General features: G+C 44.9%; 2 protein-coding genes across 5 annotated transcripts in view; one reads left to right on the top strand and one right to left on the bottom strand.

Moving 5' to 3' along the window:
* The window catches only part of COPZ2 (COPI coat complex subunit zeta 2), a 109,701-nt gene extending 101,235 nt beyond the window's left edge, over positions 1-8,466 (bottom strand). Inside the window, exon 1 of the mRNA XM_040331586.1 lies at positions 8,368-8,466. Coding sequence (XP_040187520.1) covers positions 8,368-8,382 — 15 coding nt within the window. The 5' untranslated portion in view covers positions 8,383-8,466. The remainder of the gene's footprint in view (positions 1-8,367) is intronic.
* Positions 8,467-9,034: 568 nt separating this feature from the next.
* On the top strand, positions 9,035-27,123 carry NFE2L1 (nuclear factor, erythroid 2 like 1). 4 transcript variants are annotated; one of them, XM_040331318.1, is made up of 6 exons: positions 9,039-9,254; positions 11,445-12,020; positions 18,542-18,733; positions 18,813-18,884; positions 22,222-22,380; positions 24,850-27,123. In XM_040331318.1, the coding sequence occupies exons 2-6, from the start codon at positions 11,523-11,525 to the stop codon at positions 26,107-26,109; spliced, it is 2,181 nt and encodes a 726-aa protein (XP_040187252.1). In that variant the 5' UTR covers positions 9,039-9,254; positions 11,445-11,522; the 3' UTR covers positions 26,110-27,123. The 4 variants fall into 4 exon arrangements, with proteins under 4 accessions (XP_040187254.1, XP_040187252.1, XP_040187251.1 ...); XM_040331317.1 differs by having other exon boundaries at positions 9,039-9,271; XM_040331319.1 differs by lacking the exon at positions 9,039-9,254 and adding an exon at positions 9,715-9,878.
* Positions 27,124-27,655: the final 532 nt, after the last annotated feature.

The following is a 27,655-nucleotide window of genomic DNA, read 5'->3' as shown; positions in this document are numbered from 1 at the left end:
GGGGTCAGGTAAGTATAACGAGGGGGGGCCGGCAGCAGCAGATGTTTTTTCACCTTAATGCATAGATTGCATTAAGGTGAAAAAACATTTTCCTTTACAAATCCTTTAAGCCTGAGTGCCTACTCAGGAGATTAAAGTCCATAGCAGGAGTAGAACGCTCATACTGGTACATCTAGTTCTGCTAGAAGGGCGAAATGAAGTCCATGCACCGAGCTGTAACCTATTCGGTCGGGAATACATCCCATCTTCAGGCCATAACTCCTCTGTTCTTACTAAACAGGGCGATTCTTTATCGTCTTCCTCCAGTGTCCTATAACCCTACTGGGCTTCAACCCTAGGAAATGGTTCTGGCATCCCTGAATGTAAGGGGCTGAGGATTTCTGACATGCGATGTCTGCAGCCAGAACTCCTGGCCCTTCCACGGAAAAAAGGGTCGAAATACAAAAACGGTGATAAATGCATTATTAATATCACCAATAATAAAAGGTCATATATTGTGGGCACAGCACAAGAGATTTAGACAGAAAGAACACAAGCATAGACAATAATGTTGTGTATCCGAGTGTGGCTAGCTAAACCAACATATCAAATATGGGAAAAGACCCAAATGTGCATTTCAATGTAAGACAGACAGTACTCGCAGTCTGGTTTACTGATGTGCGGCCAATATGTAAAAACATTAGGGCACATATTACAGACCCTAACTGCTGCGTGTGTCTGAAGTGCAGCTAGCTAGGTCATAACTGATATAAATACAGAAAGGACAGGAACCCTCTTTACTGTGGTGTTTTACTGATGTACAACAGAATAAGGCCATAAATATAACACAGAAAGACCTTTCTACGTTGCGTATTTCTGACGAACCACCAAATACAGTTATACGATCAATATGGAACACAAGACAATCTTTTCTGATATGCAGTCAGATAGAACCAACACTGAGAAAGGACACAAGCAACTTGCAGCATTGTGCCTTTTCTGAAGTACAGTAAGGTAAGGCAATATGAAACAGAAAGCACCAACAAGCTTAAGGCTCCATTCACATCTGAGCGACAGCGGCGTTCGGCGTACGCGGCGAATTTTGCCGCGAGTGTGAAACTTTCAATTTTTTTTTAAACTCTTCCCATTGCTGTCAATGGGCGAACGCCAATGTCGCCTGAAAAAAAGGGTCCGGGACTTTTTTTCAGGCGACAGGCGTTCGGCGTCTATGAGATGTGAACCATCTCCATAGACGGCTATGGGAATTCTCCCCTCTAGCGGCAGAAGCGTCCGGCGTCCGGCGTTTTGTCGCTCAGGTGTGAATGCAGCCTAAATGTTGAGTATTTCTGCTGTGCAGTGACATAAAAACAGAAAAAGCAGACAGCCTTCCCAGCTGCGATCTTTCTGGTGTACTGCAAAGTAAGGCAATAATCCCAGGATGTCCATTCCTGGGTGAGGCTTTGCTACACAACAGAAGGGACAGATAAGCTTAGGGCTCCCACACCCGTGCGACCCAACCTGCGACTGCAAAACACAGGAGAAAAGTTATACACTATGGCTACCAATAGGTACCATTCGTGTCTGTGTGACTCCAGGTCGCAGCGCCTCCAAGCAGTCCCTGCTTTCTGGATCCACAGACCTCAAGATTACACAGGTCGCAGGGAAAACTTGTAATCTTCAGGACAAACAAGCGAGGAGTCCCCAACGCTGTATCTCCCTGGAGGATTGCAGCCAACAACCTCCTGCTGTGTATCCCTAAGGCCCCATGCACACGAGACGCTATTACAAACACCTCTAATCTCAGCTTTTCAAAGGCAAAAAACGGCATTTAAAACGCCCGTTTTTGCCGCGAATTGCGCGGCGTTTTGCCGCGATTTGCGGCTGTCAGCGTTTATCCCCAAAACACTGTAGACCCTCCCCAAGCTCAGAATCAAACTATTTGTGCCGTGTTTTGCGTCTAAAATGCAAAAGCTGAAAGCTTCTGAACCCAAAATTTTGGGTTTGGAAAAACGGCCCTAAACCCAACTGCTTTGAAACGCCAAAAAACGTGATTGTGTGCATGGACACATAGGATAACATTAAATGTGTTCAGGGGCAGTTGAAAAAAATGCCCAAATGCCTCTGAACTCGAGTTTAGCAGCGTCTCGTGTGCATGGGGCTTAAGAAGCAGCCAGGTAGAACAATGAGAAACAGAAAAGACACCGCTCACTGCTGTGCATTTCTGATATGCAGCCAATAAGGCAGTAAATATAGAATATACAGGACACAAACAATCTTTGTGTATGTAGCCATACCACCAATACCGAGCAGAGATGCCACTATCTCAATGTGTCTCCCTGCTGAGCAGCAAAAACAAGGCGGAAAAAGGACAAGCAACCTTCACTGCTGTGTCCCTTGATATGCAGCCACAGTATATGTAAGACATAAAGGACAGACAACCTTCATCTTGTATATGTCTGATGTGCAACAATATAACAATTCAGAATAGAGATAGCACATCCATATTGAAGTGATTTGGCATGCGACTCAATATGCCATATCGCACACCTAAAATCGTCAGCCATTGCCGTTACTAGCACTGTCTGAATCGGCACAACGCCACCTTGCGGTGCTGTACCGCGGGGAAGGTGGGGGAGAAGCAATGTCTTACCTACCTCTTTGCCATCTGAGGTGGTTTAGGCACACTCGCTCCTCTGCACCCCAGGGGAGATGCCCAGAAACCATCTGGCTGAAAATTGGGGTTTTGCAGCTAAATTCTCAAGGCAAAGGAAAGTACTCACCGTTGTCGTCATCCCTTTTGCCACAGCCGCTGGGCTTGCTTTTCCATCCTTATGGTCCACATGCAAGGAGGATAGCTGCCAAAGTGCCCCCCCCCCAACTGCTGTCCCCATAGGGTCATTATGGAAAGAAACATTTTTTTTTTTTCCATATTTATACTTAATCGCATATTGCTATAATCGCATCTCATTTAAAGTCCCAATCTTCCATTTTTTGTCCCCATAGGGAGCTGTAAGATTAGGCTGTGTCCTGCACTGTACTAGTCAGTATATACACACGTGGGGGGGGGCAATGCCTTACTTTCCTCAGTCCCATCTGAGGGGGTTTAGGCAAACATCCACCGTAGTGAACTGGTGCCTCCACGCCTAGCAAAAGGAGGATGTGGGCGCCTGCTCCTGCTGACTCTCAGCCTTTCCTCCTGGGTAAGAAAGCCGCTGCCATTTTCCCGTAGACTGAAAATTACGTGGGAGTTTGTCGCCCTCGCGAGCTACCAGAAGCCAGACCCCCCTGGAAATAACCGACGGCCAGCACCCCCGTCTGAACGAACAGGTAAGGGGGGGGGGGGAGGCAGGATAATGGACCCTGAAGTTCTGGGTACACCACTGTATCCGGGGTCCTTCGAATCTCAGGGGGGCTCTTCCAATTACTGCCCCCCCTGAGGACAAGATAGGGAGAATTTTCTCTTTTTCCTCTCCTCATGCCAGGTATTCCGCTGATAGCGTCCTGTGAGGAGAGAATGGGCACCTTCTTTCTTGGCCTTCTGAGCTGCTGTGAGAGGCTTGAGGCGCCGCCATCACCGCCGTTGGAGAGCGACGTCACCTCCGGCGCTAGCGGAGGAAACTACCATCCCCTCCAGGCGCTGGGAAGATGGCGCCGCGTGCTATAGGCCGAGCAACGCCATCCCTGAGAAAGCAACCGAACGTGCGAGCGGAGTTCACCAGCGAGCGGCACCATGCCTGTGAAGCAACTCTCAGAGGAGCGATACACCCAGCAGAACAACGAGCCAGCCTGCCTCCTGAATGGACACCCAGACAGGTAGGTGGGAAAAGAAGAAACAATGGCCCCTGAGGTTCTAGGTACATCGCACCTAGGGTCCTTCAGTACTCAGGAAGGAAAGGGATACCCCCCAGGAAGGACAAGATCATCCTGCTGGGCCCAAAGGCTTCCCAGGCATGCGGCCCAGCTCCCAGGGGGAGACCTCCAGCCCCAGGCCTTAGGTCTATAAGAAAATAACAAACGGTTTCACTGTGGGGAAACACAATCAAAAACTGAGGAGCACGGGGAGCGGCTGGGTTTTTAACCTCTTGATCGATTGTTTCCTGTCAGGTGGAGCCAGTCATCTCTCATTGTGCCGTCCTGGAAGACGACTTGAGAAATCATTGTTGCTCTACATAAAGAACCAAGACCTCCTTCCTCCTGCTGGTGATCCCTCTAGTGATATAAAGATCTAGATAGAGGAATCAGGACCTCCTTCCTCCTGCTGGTGATCCCTTTAGTGATATAAAGATCTATATAGAGGAATCAGGACCTCCTTCTCCTGCTAGTGACCCCTTTAGTGATATGAAGATCTATATAGAGGAATCAGGACCTCCATCCTCCTTCTGGTGATCCCTCAAGTGATATGAGGATCTATGTAGAGGAATCAGGACCTCCTTCCTCCTCCTGCTGGTGACCCCTCTAGTGATATAAAGATCTATATAGAGGAATCAGGACCTCCTTCCTCCTGCTGGTGACCCCTCTAGTGATATAAAGATCTATATAGAGGAATCAGGACCTCCTTCTCCTGTTAGTGATCCCTTTAGTGATATAAAGATCTATATAGAGGAATCAGGACCCCCTTCTCCTGCTGGTGATCCCTTTAGTGATATAAAGATCTATATAGAGGAATCAGGACCTTCTTCCTCCTGCTAGTGATATAAAGATCTATATAGAGGAATCAGGACCTACTTCTCCTGCTAGTGATCCCTTTAGTGATATAAAGATCTAAATAGAGGAATCAGGACCTCCTTCCTCCTGCTGGTGATCCCTTTAGTGATATAAAGATCTATATATAGGAATCAGGACCTCCTTCTCCTGCTAGTGACCCCTTTAGTGATATAAAGATCTATATAGAGGAATCAGTACCTCCTTCCTCCTGCTGGTGATCCCTCAAGTGATATAAAGATCTATATAGAGGAATCAGGACCTCCTTCCTCCTGCTGGTGACCCCTCTAGTGATATAAAGATCTATATAGAGGAATCAGGACCGCCTTCCTCCTCCTGCTGGTGATCCCTCTAGCGATATAAAGATCTATATAGAGGAATCAGGACCTCCTTCCTCCTCCTGCCGGTGACCCCTCTAGCGATATAAAGATCTATATAGAGGAATAAGGACCTCCTTCCTCCTGCTGGTGATCCCTTTAGTGATATAAAGATCTATATAGAGGAATCAGGACCCCCTTCTCCTGCTAGTGATCCCTTTAGTGATATAAAGATCTAAATAGAGGAATCAGGACCTCCTTCCTCCTGCTGGTGATCCCTTTAGTGATATAAAGATCTATATATAGGAATCAGGACCTCCTTCTCCTGCTAGTGACCCCTTTAGTGATATAAAGATCTATATAGAGGAATCAGGACCTCCTTCCTCCTGCTGGTGACCCCTCTAGTGATATAAAGATCTATATAGAGGAATCAGGACCTCCTTCTGGTGACCCCTCTAGTGATATAAAGATCTATATAGAGGAATCGGGACCTCCTTCTCCTGCTAGTGATCCCTTTAGTGATATAAAGATCTAAATAGAGGAATCAGGACCTCCTTCTCCTGCTAGTGACCCCTCTAGTGATATACAAATCTATATAGAGGAATCGGGACCTCCTTCTCCTGCTAGTGACCCCTTTAGTGATATAAAGATCTATATAGAGGAATCAGGACCTCCTTCCTCCTGCTGGTGACCCCTCTAGTGATATAAAGATCTATATAGAGGAATCAGGACCTCCTTCTGGTGACCCCTCTAGTGATATAAAGATCTATATAGAGGAATCGGGACCTCCTTCTCCTGCTAGTGATCCCTTTAGTGATATAAAGATCTAAATAGAGGAATCAGGACCTCCTTCTCCTGCTAGTGACCCCTCTAGTGATATACAAATCTATATAGAGGAATCGGGACCTCCTTCCTCCTGCTGGTGACCCCTCTAGTGATATAAAGATCTATATAGAGGAATCAGGACCTTCTTTCTCCTGCTGGTGACCCCTCTAGTGATATAAAGATCTATATAGAGGAATCAGGACCTTCTTCCTCCTGCTGGTGACCCCTCTAGTGTTATAAAGATCTATATAGAGGAATCAGGACCTTCTTCCTCCTGCTAGTGATATAAAGATCTATATAGAGGAATCAGGACCTCCTTCTCCTGCTGGTGATCCCTCTAGTGATATAAAGATCTATATAGAGGAATCAGGACCTCCATCCTCCTTCTGGTGATCCCTCTAGTGATTTAAAGATCTATATAGAGGAATCAAGACCTCCTTCCTCCTGCTGGTGACCCCTCCAGTGATATAAAGATCTATATAGAGGAATCAGGACCTCCTTCCTCCTGCTGGTGATCCCTTTAGTGATATAAAGATCTATATAGAGGAATCAGGACCTCCTCCTTCTGGTGACCCCTCTAGTGATATGAAGATCTATATAGAGGAATCAGGACCTCCTTCCTCCTGCTGGTGATCCCTTTAGTGATATAAAGATCTATATAGAGGAATCAGGACCTCCTTCTCCTGCTAGTGACCCCTTTAGTGATATGAAGATCTATATAGAGGAATCAGGACCTCCATCCTCCTTCTGGTGATCCCTCAAGTGATATGAAGATCTATATAGAGGAATCAGGACCGCCTTCCTCCTCCTGCTGGTGATCCCTCTAGCGATATAAAGATCTATATAGAGGAATCAGGACCTCCTTCCTCCTCCTGCCGGTGACCCCTCTAGCGATATAAAGATCTATATAGAGGAATAAGGACCTCCTTCCTCCTGCTGGTGATCCCTTTAGTGATATAAAGATCTATATAGAGGAATCAGGACCCCCTTCTCCTGCTAGTGATCCCTTTAGTGATATAAAGATCTATATAGTGGAATCAGGACCTTCTTCCTCCTGCTAGTGATATAAAGATCTAAATAGAGGAATCAGGACCTCCTTCCTCCTGCTGGTGATCCCTTTAGTGATATAAAGATCTATATATAGGAATCAGGACCTCCTTCTCCTGCTAGTGACCCCTTTAGTGATATGAAGATCTATATAGAGGAATCAGGACCTCCTTCCTCCTGCTGGTGATCCCTCTAGTGATATAAAGATCTATAGGAATCGGGACCTCCTTCTCCTGCTAGTGATCCCTTTAGTGATATAAAGATCTAGATAGAGGAATCAGGACCTCCTTCTCCTGCTAGTGACCCCTCTAGTGATATACAAATCTATATAGAGGAATCAGGACCTCCTTCCTCCTGCTGGTGACCCCTCTAGTGATATAAAGATCTATATAGAGGAATCAGGACCTTCTTCCTCCTGCTAGTGATATAAAGATCTATATAGAGGAATCAGGACCTCCTTCTCCTGCTGGTGACCCCTCTAGTGATATAAAGATCTATATAGAGGAATCGGGACCTCTTTCTCCTGCTAGTGACCCCTCTAGTGATATAAAGATCTATATAGAGGAATCGGGACCTCCTTCTCCTGCTGGTGACCCCTCTAGTGATATAAAGATCTATATAGAGGAATCGGGACCTCTTTCTCCTGCTAGTGACCCCTCTAGTGATGAATCCTAGAATGCTATTTGCTTTTCCCACTGCTCGTTTTATAATTATCTGTCTTCTTTTTTTGGTGGGGAGTGGTGACCTGGTTTTGTCAGGTATTTTCTCCCATTGCCGGCCAGATCACTTAAAGCGGAGTTCCACACAAAAGTTTTTTTTGGGGGGGGGGGGGGGGGGGAGTGGGGGCTTCAGTAGGAATGGGACTTCCTGTCCCACTTCCTCCTTCTGCCCAGGGACCGCTTAGGCGATACGTCATATGGCCTACGGCGGCCCCTCTCTGTAGGTGATCGCCTGGGACACGTGACAGGTCCCAGGCTATCGTCTGACCAATCACAGAGGGCAGAGCCAGAAGACAGTGGGACGATTTGTATTCTTATCTGCTGACTTTTTTGGGGGGGTCTGAAAAACCTCTATACGCCCCCCTGTATTAGCCCACACCCAGGGGGTATACAGACGCGTTCGGGCAGAAAACGGCCAATGACGAAGTAATACTAGACACGTTCATGCATTCTAATCTAGTGGTTTGGTCAGTAGAACGGATGAATGCCAAACTCAAATGAACGCACTTAAACGCGGCTTTAGGTGTGTTTTGATCACTCCTCCCACAGAGCAGAGGCGTCCAGGGGAGGGAAGAGAAAACGTTATTCGTGCCTGAGGCCTAGATTTTGATAGGCCGTGTATACATTTGCCGGGGGTGGGTGACACTGACCACACACACACACACGTGTGAGATATAATGACCCTGGAGGAGTGCTATGCAGTGTGTACACAATATACATGCTGTGTGTTATTCTATAGGTTAGTTATATGGCTGTCTGCGTCACACAAGCTCCGGTACCGGTAAGCTGTCCATGTCTCACGGCTCCTTTCTCCTCAAGTCGTACTTTCTAGAAGGTCACGCCCATAACCTAAAGCACGCTTCCAGTCTCAGTAGCCCCGCCCACTCACCCCCACAACCTATAATACACTTCCAGGCACAGTAGCACCGCCCATAACCTAAAGCACGCTTCCAGTCTCAGTAGCCCCGCCCACTCACCCCGACAACCTATAATACATTTCCAGGCACAGTAGCACCGCCCATAACCTAAAGCACGCTTCCAGTCTCAGTAGCCCCGCCCACTCACACGCCCCCCAACCTCTCCCACCCGTCCTGTAACACTAGCCCCGCCTTCCCCACATGTAACGATCTGACGCAATTTCTGTAAACGGGATGACGTTAACGCAAGGAAACTTCCAGAACGTATTGACGCAAGACGTAACGTTTTTGCAAGTCACTGTGCAGGGCCTATTTTCCCTTCTTTTTCCAATTCTGTCCGTCCGGAGTGTCGTGGGTGGTGGGGCCGTGGTCGTAGAACTCCGCCGCCCGGCACTCGTAGCTATAGACGGGGCTCAGAGAACGGAGAGCGCCTCGCACATCTTATTGGGCTGGGCGGGAGCATGCCCGTGACGTCACCCGTAGCATGTTGGCGCTGGCTGGTGCTATTTGCCGCCGAGCTGTCAGTGGCAGTTGCGTGGTGTGGTGTGTCTGTGGGCGGTGATTGGTCCTCACTGGTGTGGCCGTGTTCTGATTGGTTGCGGCTGTTGCCTCTCACTCCCTGGCTTGTGTGGGAGATGTTATTCTGGCGTGTGATTGGTGGGCGGTGTACGGCTGTGTTGCCGGGTGATGCGGAAGTGTTAGTCGGGGCTGCGGGCGGAGCAGGTGTGGATGCACGCGGAGGGAGATCGGTGAGCGGGACTGATCGGTATGCCGGGGGTCTCTCCTCTGCTCGGGCTGGTCACTGTTCTGGGGGATTAGGGGGGCGGGTGTGTTCTGTCTTATGGAGGTCATGATCACCCCAATAATACACATATGAGGGGACACGCCTCAATGTCTGTGTGATCACCCCAATACACACCCGGCACAGGGAGGGGGGATCCCTGACTATATACATATATAGGGTGAGGAATCCGTCTGTTCTTACACATGGGGGATGGGAAGGGACTTTCCAGACCAGCAGAGCGATCATCCAGGTCTGGGGAGGGGTCAAAGGTCCCGCTTTGTTTTGGTTACCAGAGTGTGATCCAGGGAGAGTGCAGATCGGGGATCACTATATATATATATATATATATATATATATATATATATATATTATAAAATCTATATCTATCATAGTGATGATCACATAGATGATGGACACCGGTGAGGTGTGCTTGTGTTATCACTCTAGGATTGCTGCAATCACATATCCTCCTATGATGCAATCAAGTTGCAAGTAAGGGCTGTCACTAGTTGGGACCGGCTCTATCCAACTTTATACCACACAGGGAACTTTACAGTGATTTTCAGGGAGAAAGATTTATTTACTAGAGGTAACTGATCACCTTTATGTTGGGGATCTGTGGGATAGGTGACCCTTTATGTTGGGGATCTGTGGGAAAAGTTGACCCTTTATGTTGGGGATCGGTGGGAAAGGTGACCCTTTATGTTGTGGATCGGTGGGAAAGGTGACCCTTTATGTTGTGGATGGGTGGGAAAGGTGACCCTTTACGTTGTGGATGGGTGGGAAAGGTGACCCTTTACGTTGTGGATGGGTGGGAAAGGTGACCCTTTACGTTGGGGATCTGTGGGAAAGGTGACCCTTTACGTTGGGGATCGGTGGGAAAGGTGACCCTTTACGTTGGGGATCGGTGGGAAAGGTGACCCTTTACGTTGGGGATCGGTGGGATAGGTGACCCTTTATGTTGGGGATCGGTGGGATAGGTGACCCTTTATGTTGGGGATCTGTGGGATAGGTGACCCTTTACGTTGGGGATCGGTGGGAAAGGTGACCCTTTACGTTGGGGATCGGTGGGAAAGGTGACCCTTTACGTTGGGGATCGGTGGGAAAGGTGACCCTTTACGTTGGGGATCGGTGGGAAAGGTGACCCTTTACGTTGGGGATCGGTGGGAAAGGTGACCCTTTACGTTGGGGATCGGTGGGAAAGGTGACCCTTTACGTTGGGGATCGGTGGGAAAGGTGACCCTTTACGTTGGGGATCGGTGGGATAGGTGAACCTTTACGTTGGGGATCGGTGGGAAAGGTGACCCTTTATGTTGGGGATCGGTGGGAAAGGTGACCCTTTACTTTGGAGATCGTGGGAAAGGTGACTTATTACGTTGGGGACCAGTAAGAAAGAATGCCCCTTTGCGTTGGGGATCAGTGGAAAGAATTCCTTCTTAGGTTGGGGAGCAGTGGGTATAAATGGCCTCTTTACAGTGGAAAAATGCCTCCCTCGGGGGTCAGTAAGAATAATTGACCCTTTACGTTGGGCATCGGTGAGAAGAATGCCCCCTTAAAGACAACTAAAAAGATGATGCTGCTTTGCTTCACGAAGTGCCTTTGGACCTGAAACTTACCAACAGTGTCATTTGGAAGGTCAATCAGCTGACAGAACCCCTAGCAAACTCTGAGGGAGCCCTAGGTAGGGTCCATGGAATCATAGTTGAGAATAGCTGGGTGATGTCTTCATAAATGTTGTCTTCTGATGCAATCTCTCTGTAAGTCAGTTTTCACTTTCACAGCTTGCACTGGGTTAGATCAGCCTTCCTCCAACTTTTAACTCCAGAAGAACCCTCAAAATAATGTTCAGATCTCAGGGAAACCCCCGGCTAAAAGGAATCAACCAGGGGTCAGTGGGAAGAATTCCCCCATTACACTGATGGTCAGGAGGCCACATGCTGAGTGCTCTGCTGCTACCTTAGGACCAGACATGTGGGTACCACCAGGAGGTCTGTCAGCCACAACATAAGGATCCCTAAAGTCCTGGTTGAAATGTCTGTGTTAGGATTTCTTCATGAATGTTGTTTTAATATTTGGCCATAGTATGTGTAAGAAATGTCCTCTGTTGTGCATGGTTTTTATTTCTAATGAGACTTTTTTTTTTTTTTCTGTAAAGGCAGAAAATTGGGACGTATTCTAGAGTACACGGAAGTGTAAGAGTTGGGGGGTCCCTTTTTCCCTGGGGCTCCCAGACATGCTGTCTTTGAAGAAGTATCTGACGGAGGGTCTTATCCAGTTCACCATTCTCCTGAGCCTGATGGGTGTTCGTGTGGACTTGGATTCATATCTGCCCTCTCACCTGCCCCCTTTGCACGAGATCATCCTGGGGCCTACATCTGCCTATACACAGACTCAGTTCCACAGCCTTCGTGGTACCTCTGAAGGCTATGGGGTTCACCCCAAGAGTGTGGACTTGGACCAGTTTTTCACCTCCCGCAGACTGCTAAGCCGCATGCGTGCGTTGGACAGACTGCAGGTGCCCAGCACAGAGCTTGATGCCTGGTTAGTGCACAGGGAAGCTGATGGCTCTGTGTCTAGTGCTCAGACTGGTTCCAGCCGGTCTGCGGACAGTCCTCAGAACCTCCCGACTTCAGAGAGCAGCCTCAGGGACAGCATAGACAATGAACCAGGACGTGCATCAGAGGAACTGGGAGCGTCTGCTCAGTGTGAAAACACAGAACTTGTAAAAGAGGTAAGAGATACTTTATCAAAATACGATCTACTGTTCTATAATCGCACCATTTTCAGAGGTTTACATGCCTGGACTTGTACTCTGATTTGCTGGATCAGGATTTAGGGAGGAGGGTGGTTGTTTTGTAGAAGGGTCATAGGTTTGTTTTTCTTATGTCTCTGACATGTGAACAGTCTGCAATGCAGACAGGATTAGGGTCACCTTACATTACTCCATAGTCAAGAGTATAGAAATCCAGTTGGACTTGCCGGGAACTCTATTTACAGGAGTCTTCCAAAACAGCATGTGACAGTGATTGCGTTTCCTCTGTCCACAGGAGACGCATCGCAGATGAGAATCCTGAGCTGAGACTCCTACTAGGTTTCATGCAATGTGTCTCCTTTGGAAATGTGCTGTCCTGGAAGACGATTTGGGAAACGGGAATTTGTCTTTAATCATGCAGTATGTAACAAAATGTAACTTGTAAAATAGCAGAAGTATATATTTTGTACAGACCCTTCGGATTAGTTATACCACTAGCCTCATGTGATCCTTTATCAGTCTCCCTGCTGTGTGACAAATTAGACCCATTTACTGTGTGATTATGTCACTGTACAGCATTTGGTAACGTTTGTTTACTTTGATTGCTACGTTACACCATGATGTTGAGTGTATGCTTGCATAAGCTTATTTGCTTTATGTCGGCCTTTCCCAAACTTTTTATCCCTGAGGAACCGTTTAAATATACATTTTTGTTTAGGTCTCTGGGAACCTCCAGCTAATAATTCGGGTCAGTGGGAAGAGTGCCCCCTTACAGTGGTGATTCGAATGCCACTCTTACAGGCAGCAAAACAGATCATTGGTGTCATGCCAAGTGGTGCTAAACCTAGAAATAAACACCCTCAAATGGGAGGTCAAAAACCACAACTCAAACCTCTGGAGGAACCCTAGAGTTCCACGGAGCCCTGGTTAATCGTGGCCGCTTTATGTTTTTAAGTTGGAGACTATATTGCCAAAATTAGAATAAAGTCACTTGCAACTCGTCAATCTGTAAATCTCTGGCTGTAATAAGAGAATAATAGTATACTGTTGACAGGCTTTCAGGTATAAGTGGTTCCTCAACAGCTGGTGGCTTCTTATTCCTAACCTTTGGCTATAGAAGACAAAGTAAAGCTCCCAGTAAAAAAAAAAAAAAACGTTTTATGTTTTTAGATTGTTCCATAGCACTGCAGTGAGCATTGCACCTTTTCACGTTGGCCCCTGACCTTGTGTAACTTAACCCCCTTCCCGCCGACTGCCTCCTGACCCTTTAAGAATTCTGACAGGCGGGCATTCAGGTCATGCGTTGGCTGTCACATGATCAGAAAGTTCCCAATCGCAAGTATGCATCATGAGCTGCCCGATCCCCGCCTGCTACCGTGCTGGGAGAGCTCTCTCCGCACAGTGTGTTGTAAAACGCATATATGCGGCCGCTCGGCATCAAGGCCCACACGCTGATATGTGTGTGTGTGTGTGTGTGTGCACGCGCGCATTATGCTGGCGCCAAGGGGTTAAAGCAGAACTTCATCCAAAAAGGAAGGTTCCGCTTGTTTACAACCCCCCCCCCCCTTTCACCGCCACATTTGACATTTTTGAGGGGAGAGGAGGGAGCGGGTACCTGGTTTTGACAGGTACCCACTCCCATTTCAGGTCAGATTGCTGCGGCGATCTGCGGAAGTTCGTCCCCTCCTTACCCCCCGCAGACCTTGGGACCCGTGACTGCGGGACCAGTCGCAAAGCACGGTGTGGCTTGCGCAGTAGGTTTCCCTAAGATGCTGGCGTCTGCACTTGAAGCCGATTGAAGAATTGGCTCAGGTGAGGACATCACTGGATCCCTGGATAGGCAATTGTCCTATTAAAGCGGGGGTTCACCCTATTTTCCTCTAGCATACAATGAGGCATAGTAGCGCGAGCTACAGTATGCCTCTATTTATTTTTTTAGTCCGGTACCCACTGTGCAATCCTAGCGAGACGATTCCGACTCCTGGGCTTTCCTATCCAGAGGCAGCATGATTGACGGCCAGCTATGGCGCGTCACGCTTCTCCGGAAATAGCCGAAATAGGACTTGGCGCCTTACGGCGCCTGCGCATAGTCTGTGCGCAGGCGCCGTGAAGAGCCGAGACCTACTCCGGCTAACTTTGGGGAGTGTGACGTGCCATAGCCGGCCGTCAATCATGCTGCCTCTGGATAGGAACGCCCATTCCCCGCGGGGAGTCGGAATCGTCTCGCTAGGATTGCACTGTGAGTACCAGACTAAAAAAATAAATACAGGCATACTGTAGCTCGCGCTACTATGCCTCATTTTATGATGGAAAGTTGTCAATAAGGGTGAACCACCGCTTTAAGTCAGCAGCTACAGTATTTGTTGCTGCTGACTTTTACATTTTTTGGGGGGAGACTGGAGCTCCTCTTTAAGGTCTAAAGTGATACTAAGAAAAACAGTTGTATAAATCCAGCTAAAATTGTTTAATCATTTCCCCCTGTTATGTGTTTTTGTATGGTATCTTACCTGTTCTATAGAAAATGAGACTGAAGTTTATATAAATTGTCATCTGTTGTCCATTTGACCTCAAATATCAGAGGCGTACCGGTATTACATGTTTATCGCATGTATTTTTAGCATTGTGAAGATTCGTTTTTGTTTTTTCTCTTTGGAAGCATGCAAATAGTATTTGTGTACTTTATTTGAATAGACAGACAGATCAGAACTTGGCTGTTGGAGATAATGATGAGGGAACAGACAGCTGTTATTTGTGTCACGTTGGCAATATGACCAGAGGTGACAGATGCCTCTTGCACAATATAGAGCCTCTTAGGCAGCAGGGACACTTGTATAACCAGTTTATGTGTTGGCAGCACAGATACACATGACCCATATCTCTCACATATAAGGGGGGGTGGGGGGTCAAATATTTTATTTGCTTTAGAGATGGTAACTGGTTCTTTTTTTACATGTGCCATATAAATGACCTATCCATGCTTGTGTGTTGTGTTGCTGTGCACAGCCTCATGCGGCTGACACAGAAACATGTCAAGATGACTTCTTGAAGGACTTTAATATGACAGTGACCTTGAGGGTTTTCTGCCTGGTAGACAATGCAGTGATTTGCTGTAGGGCTCTGGCCTCCTCCACAGTACAGACGCTGAATAGATAGAAGTACATGAAGGCTTTCTTTTCTTTCAGCTTTAATATGTATCCCATTGGGATGATGTCCATTCTCCATTGTGCTTTTAGTGCAGGCCATCTGTGCTGGTACCTCATTTTAGTGATGTTTTGTTATGCATGAACACACACCCAGGATTGAAACCGAACACATGGATCAAGTTATTTTTTATTAAATGTAAGGTTAAAGTGGATGTAAACCCACTCTCATCCTTTCTAAACTACTGCCATAGTGCTGATCTATAAGGATATAGATGCCTCCTGCATGTATCCTTACCTGTCAAATGTCTCCCCTCTGTTATAAGAACTGAAAAACTGCAAATTCTGTGGGTGGGTCTGTTGTCTGGAGCTCTGTGGGTGGAGTTGTGATGTCAGTAGACTCCCCGCCCACCTCTACACTCCCCTTGTCATAATGAATTGTCTCCTGTGTATTCCTTACAGTAAATTCTGCTATGATCACTAACATCCAGTCAATCCAGAAAAGTAACCACATGACTTCAGAAAAGGAGTGGGGGTGGGAAATAAAAAATAATGCCCGTCTCCAGGCTAGTGCATGAGATATGTAAATAACCTGTCACTCACAGCAAGGGGGAGAATGGACAAAAGTTTTGTCAGTTTTATTTCACTGAAAAAAAGATTGCTCAGAGCTGGATTAACTCTTTTGTAGTAAGACTGGGCGCAGATGATAGGAAATCTTATACTCTACATTGTGACAGCAAACAAATAAAAATGTTGGGTTTACATCAATTTTAATAGTAAAATATACAGTGCTCCGCATAAATAAGTACACCCCTTTTGAAAAGTAAGATTTTATTCAATATCTCAATGAACACAAAAACAATTTCCAAAATTTTAACAAAGCTGAGTTTTATAGAACATTTGTTTAGCTCATTACATGAAAGTAAGGTTAATAATAATAAATTGGATTACAAAATCTTCAGTTTTACTCAAATTAGTTGACGCAAAAATGAATACACCCCCAAAAAAATGCAACGCCCCCAACACCAGCAGCACTAATGCAGCCCCACAGAAGGACACGACCACCACCATGTTTACTGTAGGCACCATACATTTTTCTTCGTAGTCCTCACCTTTTACAGTTTGGAAGCAATCGGTTCCATAAAATATTTATTTTGGTCTCATCACTCCAGAGTACAGAGTCCCAGTTGTCTTCTTTTTCAGCATAGGCCCTGGCAAGTTCTATGTGATGATTTTTTTTTTTTTTTTTTTTTTGTGCATGGGCTTTGAGAGGCTTCCTTTTGTGGCCGACAACCATGCATGCCATTTCTCCACAGTGTACGCCATATTGTGTCATGGGAAACCATTTCCCCAGTTTGGCTTTCTACTTCTTCAGCTAACTGCAATGGCGATTTTCTTCAACCCTTCTCACCAGAAGACGCTCCTGTCGAGGCGTTACCTTCCGTGAGATAGTTGCAGTTTCATCTTTGTTACATTTTTGTATCACTTTTGCTACAGTATTCTGACTGATAAGTAAAGCTTTTCTGTAGGGCCGAAACAACTAATCGACAACTAATCGATTAATTTCATAATCGATTACTATTTTCATAATCGATTAATCGGCCAGTAACATAATGGGGTTAAAAAAAATCCCTTTAGTACAAAAAGAGCAAATCGCTACTGTAAATATTACTTTCACTGTACCACAGTAAAAAATAAACCCCTTACAATAGCGATTTGCTCCCTCCTTTTTTTTTTTTTTAACTCCTTTTAGTTTTTTTTTTTCACCCCATTATGTTACTAAACAACTCAGGCCGGGGTCACACCTCTGTTTTTTGGTGCTTTTTGCAGAAACACACTACAGTTCATTTACATTGTTTCCTATGGGACCCGTTCACATCCAGGATTTTTTCGGCTGCTGCGTATTTGGAAAGGGCAAATACATTTTTGTAATGCACACCTGTGCTATTTTGTTTTTTTGGTTCAATATACTTCAATGGAGAAGCTGCAGAAAAGCATGTAATACGTTTTTGCGGCAATTTGTGTTTTTTTTTATAAATCTACCCAACAACAAATTGGCCCAAAAAAATGCAAATCGGAGCAAAATTACTTTTCTTTTTTTAAGGTTATTAACCGATAAATCGAAACAATCGGCCAACTAATCGATTATGAAAATAATCGTTAGTTGCAGCCCTACTTTTCTGATCTTCTTGTAGCCTTCACCTTTCTTGTGTAAAATTATTTTATTTCTTAGGCCTTGTAACATTTCTCTTCCATGTGGTGCCATTGCTGACAGTATAAAATGGGAAGAGGTGTGTTTTTTTTTTTTTTTTGTTAAGTAACGCCCTTTTATAAACGCCTGTCTGCTGGATACCTGTTTAATGAATAATTAAACTCACCTGTGGCTGAATTCTTGATGGTTAGAATTTTCTTGCCTAAAATTTAGTTTTGCTCCTAAGAGCCGGTTCACACTGGGGCGACTCGTCAGGAAACTCAGCCGCCTGACAAGTCGCGTCCCATTCTATTCAATGGAACCGTTCTAATAGGAGCGACGCAAGTCGCTCCGACTTAGAAAAAGGTTCCTGTACGACTTTGGGGGCGACTTGCATTGACTTCTATATAGAAGTCATTTTGCAAGTCGCCTCTGAAGTCGTCTTCAGAACGCCTTGCCGAGTCGCCCCCGAAGTCGTGCCACCCCAGTGTGAACCGGCTCTAAGACTTTCATTGGGGTGTATTCATTTTTTCAACATGGTCTTGAATGAATTTGTTATAAAAAATGCTTTTTTAGCTCGGTTCACTGCAGCGACCTGAAAGTCATGCAGCTTACAGTGTTGCTTTGCCAGGTGACTTTGAAGCAACTTCAGGGAATACCTGTGTAATATTCCTGTAATGTCTGATCCAAATCACATCAATTAAGACGAGGATCCAACTTGGAGACAACTTCAATTAAAGTCTGGGCAGAAGTTGCCTTGAAAGTAGTACAGGAACCTTTTCTAAAGTCGAAGTGCTAATTAAAGGGATTGTAAAGAATTTATTTTTTTATAAACTAACATGTTCTACTTGCCTCCACTGTGCAGCTCGTTTTGCACAGAGTGGCCCCGATCCAGGTCTTCTGGGGTCCCCCGGCGGCTGTCTCTGGTCCTCCCCGCAAGAACTCCACACATTCATGGAGAATGACTTTTCATGCGATTTTGCAGTCCAAAATCGTGGTACAAGTCGTATAAGTGTATTTATGTATTTTTGTTATTTTTTTTCTATTATTAAAACTTTTATTTTTTTGTTTACTAAGTTCTTGAAAGACAAAGAATATAACGTGCATGAACATAACATTTTCATATCTATCTAAAGCTATATGTTCATGTTTGCTTTTTCACCTTCCAGGAAATTGATCCGATAGATATTTTATGGCTTCAGGATATTGACCTTGGAGCTGGGCGAGAGGACTTTGAGAGTCGCCAGAATCACAAAGACAATGAAGATGCTTGGGAATCCTTGGGTGATAGCTCAGGAAGTGAAGACGTGGAACACAGAATACAGGTGGATGGGGAGACTGGAGAAAATGTACCCCAGGAGGTGAGTGACGTATTGGCAATGAGCAGACAAGACCATTTATACCTTTTTTTTGCAGTGCTGATTGGTGTTGTCTTTTCAGGGCCAGACAGCGATGTCATTGGCAGAATGCCTGAGTCTCCTGGATGACACTTTCCAGTTTGATTCTACAGAGGTAACTGGTGCTCTTTGACATTCGTACTACTGCTGTTTTTATGAGACCTATTTAAGCCTTGCTTATGAGATTGGGGTTGTATGAGAATAGTGTGTATAGCAAGCTTGTAGAAAAGAGCTTTAAAGTTTCAGCAAGCCTTGGGTTTATTTCTTAAAGCACCATGTAGCTCCAGTGTGGGGATTCCAATAATAGAGCTGTCACTTTTTAAAGGATATCTGAAGCAATATCCTAGATTAGGATGGAATGAGCAATGTTTAGAACCCCCTGTTCTCAGGTTTGCAAGTTAGAGATTTCTTCCCACTTCCTGACCTTGTGACACCTTTTTTCAAAAGACAAAGTGATGGTAAATCTACAACAGTGAACAGATGAAAAAAAGCTGCTAGGAGTTCTAGCATTCCCCTACCTAATAAACAAAAAGTACTTGGTACGAGGGAGTCTCTCCAACAGCCACACAGTTTCACCTGTCTGGATAGCAATAAACTGGGCTGGGTTCTAATCCATCCCCACTTCATCCAAAATTCTATGCCTTAAAGCGTGGGTTCACCCGCACATGACACTTTTTACCCTTAGCTTCATGCTCGTTTTGTCTAGGGGAATCGGCTAGTTGTTTTAAAATATGAGCTGTACTTACCGTTTACGAGATGCATCTTCTCCGCCGCTTCCGGGTATGGGCTGCGGGACTGGGCGTTCCTATTTTGTATGACAGTCTTCCGAGAGGCTTCCGACGGTCGCATCCATCGCGTCACGATTTTCCGAAAGAAGCCGAACGTCGGTGCGCAGTATAGAGCCGCACTGACGTTCAGCTTCTTTCGGCTACTAGTGACGCGATGGATGCGACCGTCGGAAGCCTCTCGGAAGACTGTCAATCAAGAAGGAACGCCCGCTCCCGAAGACCCATACCCGGAAGCGACGGAGAAGATGCATCTCAAAAACGGTAAGTACAGCTCATATTTTAAAACAACTAGCCGATTCCCCTAGACAAAATGAGCATGAAGCTAAGGGGATTGTTTGAAAAAACTGTTTTATGGGTGAACTCCCGCTTTAAGATAAAAAAAAAAGCACCCCCTAATACTTACCAGATTGTCTGCCACGCTATTGGTCACACTATAAGTTGCAATGCTAATCACCGCCAATTCTAGTATATTGTCTGTACGGATCAGTACCTTGGTCCTGGGCAGAACTATATTTGTGTATCCAATAGTATAGTGTACTCAATTGCATAGTTTGCCTTTTACCAAAGACATATAGCAGAATACATTTTGGCCTAAATGTATGAAGAAATACGTTTTTTTTTATTTTTTTGGATATGTTTTATAACGGAAAGTAGAATTTATTTACATAATAAAAATACCTGGAGGTGATCCAATACCGAAAGTAAGCTCTATTGTGTGGGAAAAAAAGATATACATTTCATTTGTGTACAGCATTTCATGACAATAGTTAAAGTAGCGCAGTGCCGTATATATCAAAAAATTCCCCCGGTCATGGAGGTAAAATCTTCCCGAGGTCAAGTAATTAAAGTTCACCATTTTTGTTCAATTTTTTTATCCCCCTTTTAAATTCCAGATCCCCTATGTACCAAGCATTCATGTACTTTTGCAAAAATTAAAACTGCTTTCTGTTTTTTTTTTTTACACAGAATTTAGAAACCCTGCTCCATGACTTCTGCCTTACTTCCTGGTCAGACTTTACATCATGACACAGGAAGGAGTTGACCAGCTGAGGGTAGATGATGCAGGGTGTGTGCTAATGAGATCAGCTAGTCAACTCCTTCCTGTGTCATGACATAAAGTCTGTCCAGGAAGTAAGGCAGAAGTAATGGAGAAGTGTTTTTTAACATTCAGGAGGACGGTAAGGTAAGCGTGGGTAGAATAAATGGAAAGATGTTTTATTTTTTGCAAAAGAAAGTACATTAATATTATTATATTTGGTACATGGGGGAGCTGGAATTTAGAAGGGGGGGGGGGAAGGTGATCAAAGGTGAACTTAGCCTTTAACCCTTTCACGCCGACGGAACGCATATATGCGTCCTCGGCTTTCAGGGGTTATACCGGGATGATGCCTGCAGCCGCAGGCATCATCCCGGTACCGTTGTTTAGAGCCGGCGATCGGCTTTCCAAACATAACAACCGATGCGGCTAAAAGCCGCTCGGTTGTTATGCCGGAGGAGCGGGAGGGGACATCCTCCCGCCGCCTCTCGCCGCTCTGACCGGGCCTCCCGTCCCACCGGGAGACCCGATCCACGATCCGGCGCCTCCAGCGTCTCGGCGCGCTCTGAAACAAAGCTGTAAACGGCTTTGATTCAGTGTCCGCATTGAAACCACGGAAGCGGCGTCATGACGTCACTTCCGGGTTTCTCAGATGCCAATGGCGCCGGATTTAAAGTACACAGTATTCAGAATCGCCGTTTTCGGCGATCTGAATACTTTGAAGTGCAAAGGAGGGCTCGGAGGTCTTTTAGACCCCCGATCCCTCCATAAAGAGTACCTGTCACGACCTATTGCTGTCACAAGGGATGTTTACATTCCTTGTGACAGCAATAAAAGTGATCAAAATGTAAAAAAAAAAAAAAAAAAAAAATGTAATATTAGAAAAAAAAAATAAATAAATAAGAAAACAAAATTTTTTTTTTTAAAGCGCCCCCCCCTCCCCGCGAGCTTGCGCAGCAAAGAAAGCGCATACGGAAGTCGCGCCCGCATATGAAAACGGTGTTAAAATAACACATGTGAGGTATCCCCGCGATCGTAAGAGCGAGAGCAATAATTATAGCACTAGGCCTACTCTGTAACTCTAACCTGGTAACCGTAAAAAAAGTTTAAAGCGTCGCCTATGGAGATTTTTAGTTACCGTAGTTTGTCGCCATTCCACGAGTGCGTGCAATTATAAAGCGTGTCATGCTTGGTATCTATTTACTCGGCATAACATCATCTTTCACATTATGCAAAAAAATTGGGCTAATTTTACTTTTTCATTTTTTTAAAATTCATGAAAGTAAATTTTTCCCAAAAAGTTGTGTTTAAAACACCGCCGCACAAATACCGTATGACATAAAATATTGCAACAATCGCCATTTTATTCTCTAGATTCTCTGCTAAAAATATATATATAACGTTTGGGGGTTCTAAGTAATTTTCTAGCCAAAAATATGGATTTTAACTTGTAAACACCAAATGTCATACATAGGCATAGGCATGAAAGGGTTAAGAAAGGTGTCTGGAGCTTGATAAAAGAGCTCCAAATGCTTAGTGAAAGCTTTCTGTACACACTGCTCTTAGATAAATATACTGTAGTCCATGTACACAATACCTAGAGCGTTGTCTGACTTCTTCTTTTGTAGTTTCCAGCTCCTGCCCCAACAAATATCTTGGATACAGAGCCAGGCCAGACAGGTTTAGAACAAGCAGATAGTCTGCTGTCTCCATTTCTACCAAATATTGATACCCCTCTGGACTTAGAAGAGCAGTGGCAGGACCTAATGTCACTCATGGATATGCAGGTACTGACTGTTTGTAATTTTGAACTGAATACTACCCAGCTTTCACAAATCTAAAACTAGTTCTAGCTGAGCTCCAGGCAAATGGCTAATTGCATAGTTAAAATATATCCTACCTGTTATATTTAGTCAGGCTTGTAATGCAAGATATCATGGCTTGGTTGGTGCCTTCACTCTTCTGCACAGCAGCGACGCAATACAGCTTGGTTACCCCAACCCTTCTGATTGGCAAATAAATGTGCACCAGAAAAATCATTAGATCATCAGTCTTTAATTTCCTGTTGCTTAGTTCTCACCATTAGATGGACTACTCTGTGCAACGTACTGATAGACTATGCAAGGAAGAGGCAATGCCGTGGATTATAGGAAGCGAAAGACAGTGTAAAATGCATGTAATATTGTTTTAATACAGTATGGGGCTTAATTACATGCTAAGCGCCTGGAGATCTGCTTAAAAATGTTCCATTGGAAGGATAGCTTTGGGAAACATATGATTTGCTTATTCTAAAACCAATGATCTCAGATTTCATCTGTTGGTGAACCTGAGATTGTGGCTTGTTGTTGCTTCAGTAACGAGTTCTCTCTGCTCGGATTTCAGACCACCATGCAATGTATAGAGTGGTGCTAGGCCGTTTACAAGGGGCTGTAGGAGTCTGGTTACATTTCATACTCTAGGGGGCTTCTGAATTATCACTTATGAGGTCTATTTTAGTGGATTACTTTTTATAATAATCTCTGAGATGTTGGTATACAGTTGCGCTTTTTCTAATTCACAGTGCAGCCAGCTAAACTGCCTTTGGCGGCTTTAATTTGGTATATTTTCCTAACGCTACTTGTGCTACATTTTAGTGGGTATTTCTTCGGTCCCAGATTCAGCTGACAGAGGTCTAAAGTCTGACAATGTTGAGATCACCCAGATGCCTGAGCAACAGCTGGCTCAGCCCTTAAGCGCGTTGCTAAGAGAGACTGAGCTAGCTACTTTCGACCCCTCCACAGCCTGACGCTCAGCCTGTGTCCAATTACTGCTGATCGATCACATGTAAACAGTGTTGCAAGTTAGAGGGAGTAAACCCTGATGGGTTTTACTTCTTCTTCTTTGTTTCCCTGCAAAGGTAAAGCATAATGGCCTACTATGCATCTCATAGTAGCCCATTATGTGTCGCCTGCCATGTCCCCGCTGGCTGGAAGTGTCCATCTTCGGCCCTCTTCCTTCTGGGGCCACGGACTGTCGCGGCATGAACCCCTTTTAGAAACGGCACCGCGTGCCCTTTCTAAAGTGCACATGCATCGAATCCGACAGCTTTCGGGGACATTGTAAATATCTCCTAAACAGTGTATTTCCAGGGTGTACAACCACTTTAACGGCAGTCCTTTCCTCACGCACTGTCTGTGTGAGGAAAGGAAAACCGATAACCATTAAAGCTGTCGGCACATTGTTTATACTGATAATCAGGGCACTGGTCATCAGTGACCTGATGATCCGTGCCAATCAGTGAAGAATCATTTTTTTGTTTAGCAAAAAAATAAAAAACCCAGTGGTGATTACATACATAGTAGACAACAGTCCATCCAGTTAAACCTGTGTAGGTGTGTGCGTGTGGAAAAATAATTTCCCATACCCGTATATTGTTAAATGCCACCGAAAAGAAAGTTCTATCTGTCTCAAAAAATGATAAAAATGTTACTTGGCTACTTAACAAAAAATAAATTGAATTTGGGTACAGTGTTGGATGACTGCGCAATTGTCATTCAAAGTGCAACGCTGAAAATTGGCCTGGGCAGGAAGGGGGGTGAAAGTGCCCAGTATTGAAGTGGTTAATAGCCCACACTTGTCATTTAAAGTGTAAGTTCATCTTTACATAAAATCTGTAAGGTGACCCCTTCCCCTTCCCACCTAGTCCTTCTGTAACAGATTGCCACGATCCACCGCTGTCAGACATCGAAAAACTGCTTCACCGATCCGGGGATTTAAAATCCCCATGTCTTTTACTCCTCGCAATGCTGACAGTATTAGCTAGATGGCTTCTGATTGGTCAGCTCTGTCCACATAACAGTGCTGACCAATAAGAATCCCTGTATTCCATACTGGCTAAGCAATATGGAAACGAGATTAAGACACAGAGGTTTCAAATGCCTGGGTCAGTGAAGTGGCTTTTCGGTATCTGACAGTGGGGGATCGTGGCATCGTGGCAATCTGGTACAGCGGGACTGGGTAGGATGGGGAGGGGGTCCAATGTAAGGTCACCTTACAGATTTTCTGTAAAGGTGATCTTACACTTTTAGGGTTATGTCTTCATTACAGCATAATTATAATGTAAAGTGTAAACTTGTACAAAGCTTTTTTTTGTCAGTCAGCTGAGTTTCCAAAATCTCCCCCTCCACACTTCCCAATAATAGAGCAGTGCTGTAGATGTGTATCGCTTAACTGTGCTCTCTCATTATTGAATTTCCTGAACTTGTTTTGTTTCATAGCCCATGGACATCAACGGTTCATCTGAGGACCCCTTATATCTAAGCATGGACCCATCGCTCCAGCAGAACGAAGGCATTAATCAAACAGCTTTTCAAGGTTGTTCTCAAAATATGTCTCTCTACAGTCCCCCCATGGAGCATTTTGCTGTCCCGGAATCCCCACTGCCTCAGCTGTCCTCTCATAACTCTACCGACCTGAATTCCACTTTTGGGTTTACAAACTTTTCTGGAATTTTGTTTCCTTCCCAGCAGAATAGTACAGCTAATGTAACGTCCACTAATGTCCTACAAGACCCACTTGGTGGAATCCTGGATGAGGCTTTGCTGGATGAAATTAGCCTTATGGAGCTAGCAATGGAGGAAGGATTTAGCCAGATGCAGACCTCACAGCTTCAAGAAGAGCTAGATTCAGATTCTGGCCTCTCTCTGGACTCTCACCGTAGCCCAGTGTCACCTAGTGGGTCTGAGACCTCTTCATCTTCCTGCTCATCTTCCTCCTCCTCCTCCTCTTTCTCTGAGGAGGGAGCTGTAGGATACAGTTCTGATTCTGAGATGGTGGAGCATGATGAGTCAGAAGAGTCCATTGGTTACCAGCCAGAATACAGCAAGTTTTGTCGAATGAGCTCTGAGGACCCTAGCCAATTTCAACGCTTGCTCTTTCTTGAGCATGTTGGGCATAATCATACCTACAATATGGTTCCTGAAGAGCCAGAGGAGGAACCTGAACCTTCAATGGGAAGAGGCAGTAGAAGATCTTCAGGGTTTATAGACCGGCAAGCAGGGAGAGATGAACAGAGAGCAAGAGCTATGAAGATTCCCTTTAGTAACGAGAAGATTATTAACCTACCTGTAGAGGAATTTAATGAGCTGCTGACCAAGTACCAACTTACTGAGGCACAGCTTTGCTTAGTACGAGATATTCGCAGGCGAGGAAAAAACAAGATGGCAGCTCAAAATTGCCGCAAGAGAAAATTGGACACTATTGTGAACCTGGAACAAGAGGTGAAGCGTTTAAGTCGGGAACGCAGCTCTCAGTTGAGAGAAAAAGGTGAAAACTTGAGATCACTCCAGAGAATGAAGCAGGAAGTGGAAAGCCTTTATCAGGAAGTGTTTAGCCAGCTTAGAGATCAAGAAGGTCGGCCATACTCTGCTCAGCGATACGCCTTACACTACACCAGCAATGGCAACATAGTACTCATGCCACGCAATGCAGAGGGCCAACAAAGCCGACGTTCAGAGAGGAAGGATCGGAGGAAGTGATGTATATGTATTTGAACTCAGGAATCTTACAGGACAGCGGGTGTGGGCTGTGCTTTCATTCAGGCCTCTGTATTAAACCTTTCACATAAGACTGACCCCATTGAGTGATGAGGTAGCTGTCGACACATACCGAGGGCCAGGGGCTTTGTCCTGTCTGTATCTGGGCCCCGTCTGTCCAGGAATGAGGAGGAGGCCAGCTGGGCCTGCGGACAGAAGCATGCCCAGGAATCGTACACTTAAGCTGATAAAGGGGAGGTTGAAAACCATTTTCCTTTTTAGTTCTTGATCCTATAATGTCTAAAATTTTAGGCAACAATGTCAGGATATGAAGAGTCAGTTTGCATGGGGGCCCGACCTGTCCTTTTTTTAAATGGATATCTGGGCACAGTGCTATAGGGTGGTCCCTGTAGTATATGAAGCGATTTGGGATGAGCAGCATAACTGATAGTCTGGACTCCTGAGCCTCCTAAAAACAAAGCAAACAAAGGTGTCTTTGAAAATGGTTGTTAAATGTATATTGAATACGTTGTCTTCTTTGTTGTGTTCAGATTTATGGGGCTCAGAGATTCCTGGCAAAGATAACTGTTTGCAACCTTAAAAGATTGGCAAGTCATTTATTTTTTAACTCTGCAATCCAGTTTTTACCACTTTTAAGAGATGCTTGAACCCCCAAATTGCCAGACAGGGCATGACCTGATCACCGAAAGGCCATGTGCCAGTGGTAGCAGCATCCAAGAAATGCCGTGGAAGAGGGCAGGATGGTGTGTCTGTACTATGAATTCCTATGTTTAGCAGGAATTGTTTCTTGAGGGATTAGCAGTCAGTAACTGGATCCTTTTGCTCATTCTATAAAATTCACGTGATCAGTTAGGTTTAGAGTTTGCCAAGTATGATAACTATGCACGTTCCATAATACATCATACTGGAACTAGAACAACAATGTATGGAAGGCTTTTTTTTTTATTTTTATTTATTTAGAATAAACTGATTTTGTGATAGACTCTCTAAACCAAATACTGTGTGTTCAGTTTTCTGTGTGGATGGGGGGGAAAACAAAAGTTGATACTAGGCTCTATTTTTAAAAATATCTGAAGGAAGAACACTTGCAGACACAATATATTGCCATACAGTAGTCAACCATATTAAAGCCCACCTCCCTCTTACTTTTTTCTTTTTAATTGTTTGGGCCGGCTTTGCCAAAAAATGCGATTTTCTTTTGTGAACTGCCAAGGCCACTGTCAGCGCTGTATAACCACTTCCTGGCCTTTTCCGGCACTTTTTGTTTTACATGTAACAATCAGTATCTTTTTTTTTTTTTTTTTTTTTTTGCTAGAAAATTTCTAGGACACGACTATTTTTAGCCCCTGCAGGTTCATGATTTTTGCCAACATGCTATTTTTTAGCTCTGTACAATTAAAAGTTAAAGTATTTTGGCAAAAATGTAAGAATCATGAACCTGCAGCTAGATGCAGGGGTAAAAAAATAAAATAAACTTTTCCTTTCAAATACCCCTACAAGATTTGTTTTGCCCCCTGCATCCACCTAC

Source organism: Rana temporaria, chromosome 12 (genome assembly GCF_905171775.1).
Source record: "Rana temporaria chromosome 12, aRanTem1.1, whole genome shotgun sequence".
NCBI lineage: Eukaryota > Metazoa > Chordata > Amphibia > Anura > Ranidae > Rana > Rana temporaria.
Note: the sequence above shows the minus strand (reverse complement) of the source record. Positions and strands in the feature narration are given on the sequence as shown.

Bases quoted from the DNA above. Each gene is read 5' to 3' on its own strand.
- NFE2L1 (XM_040331318.1), top strand. From the start codon at position 11,523: ATGCTGTCTTTGAAGAAGTATCTGACGGAGGGTCTTATCCAGTTCACC. The intron at 12,021-18,541 runs GTAAGAGATACT...TTCACCTTCCAG, and splicing joins ACACAGAACTTGTAAAAGAG to GAAATTGATCCGATAGATAT. The intron at 18,885-22,221 runs GTAACTGGTGCT...CTTCTTTTGTAG, and splicing joins TCCAGTTTGATTCTACAGAG to TTTCCAGCTCCTGCCCCAAC.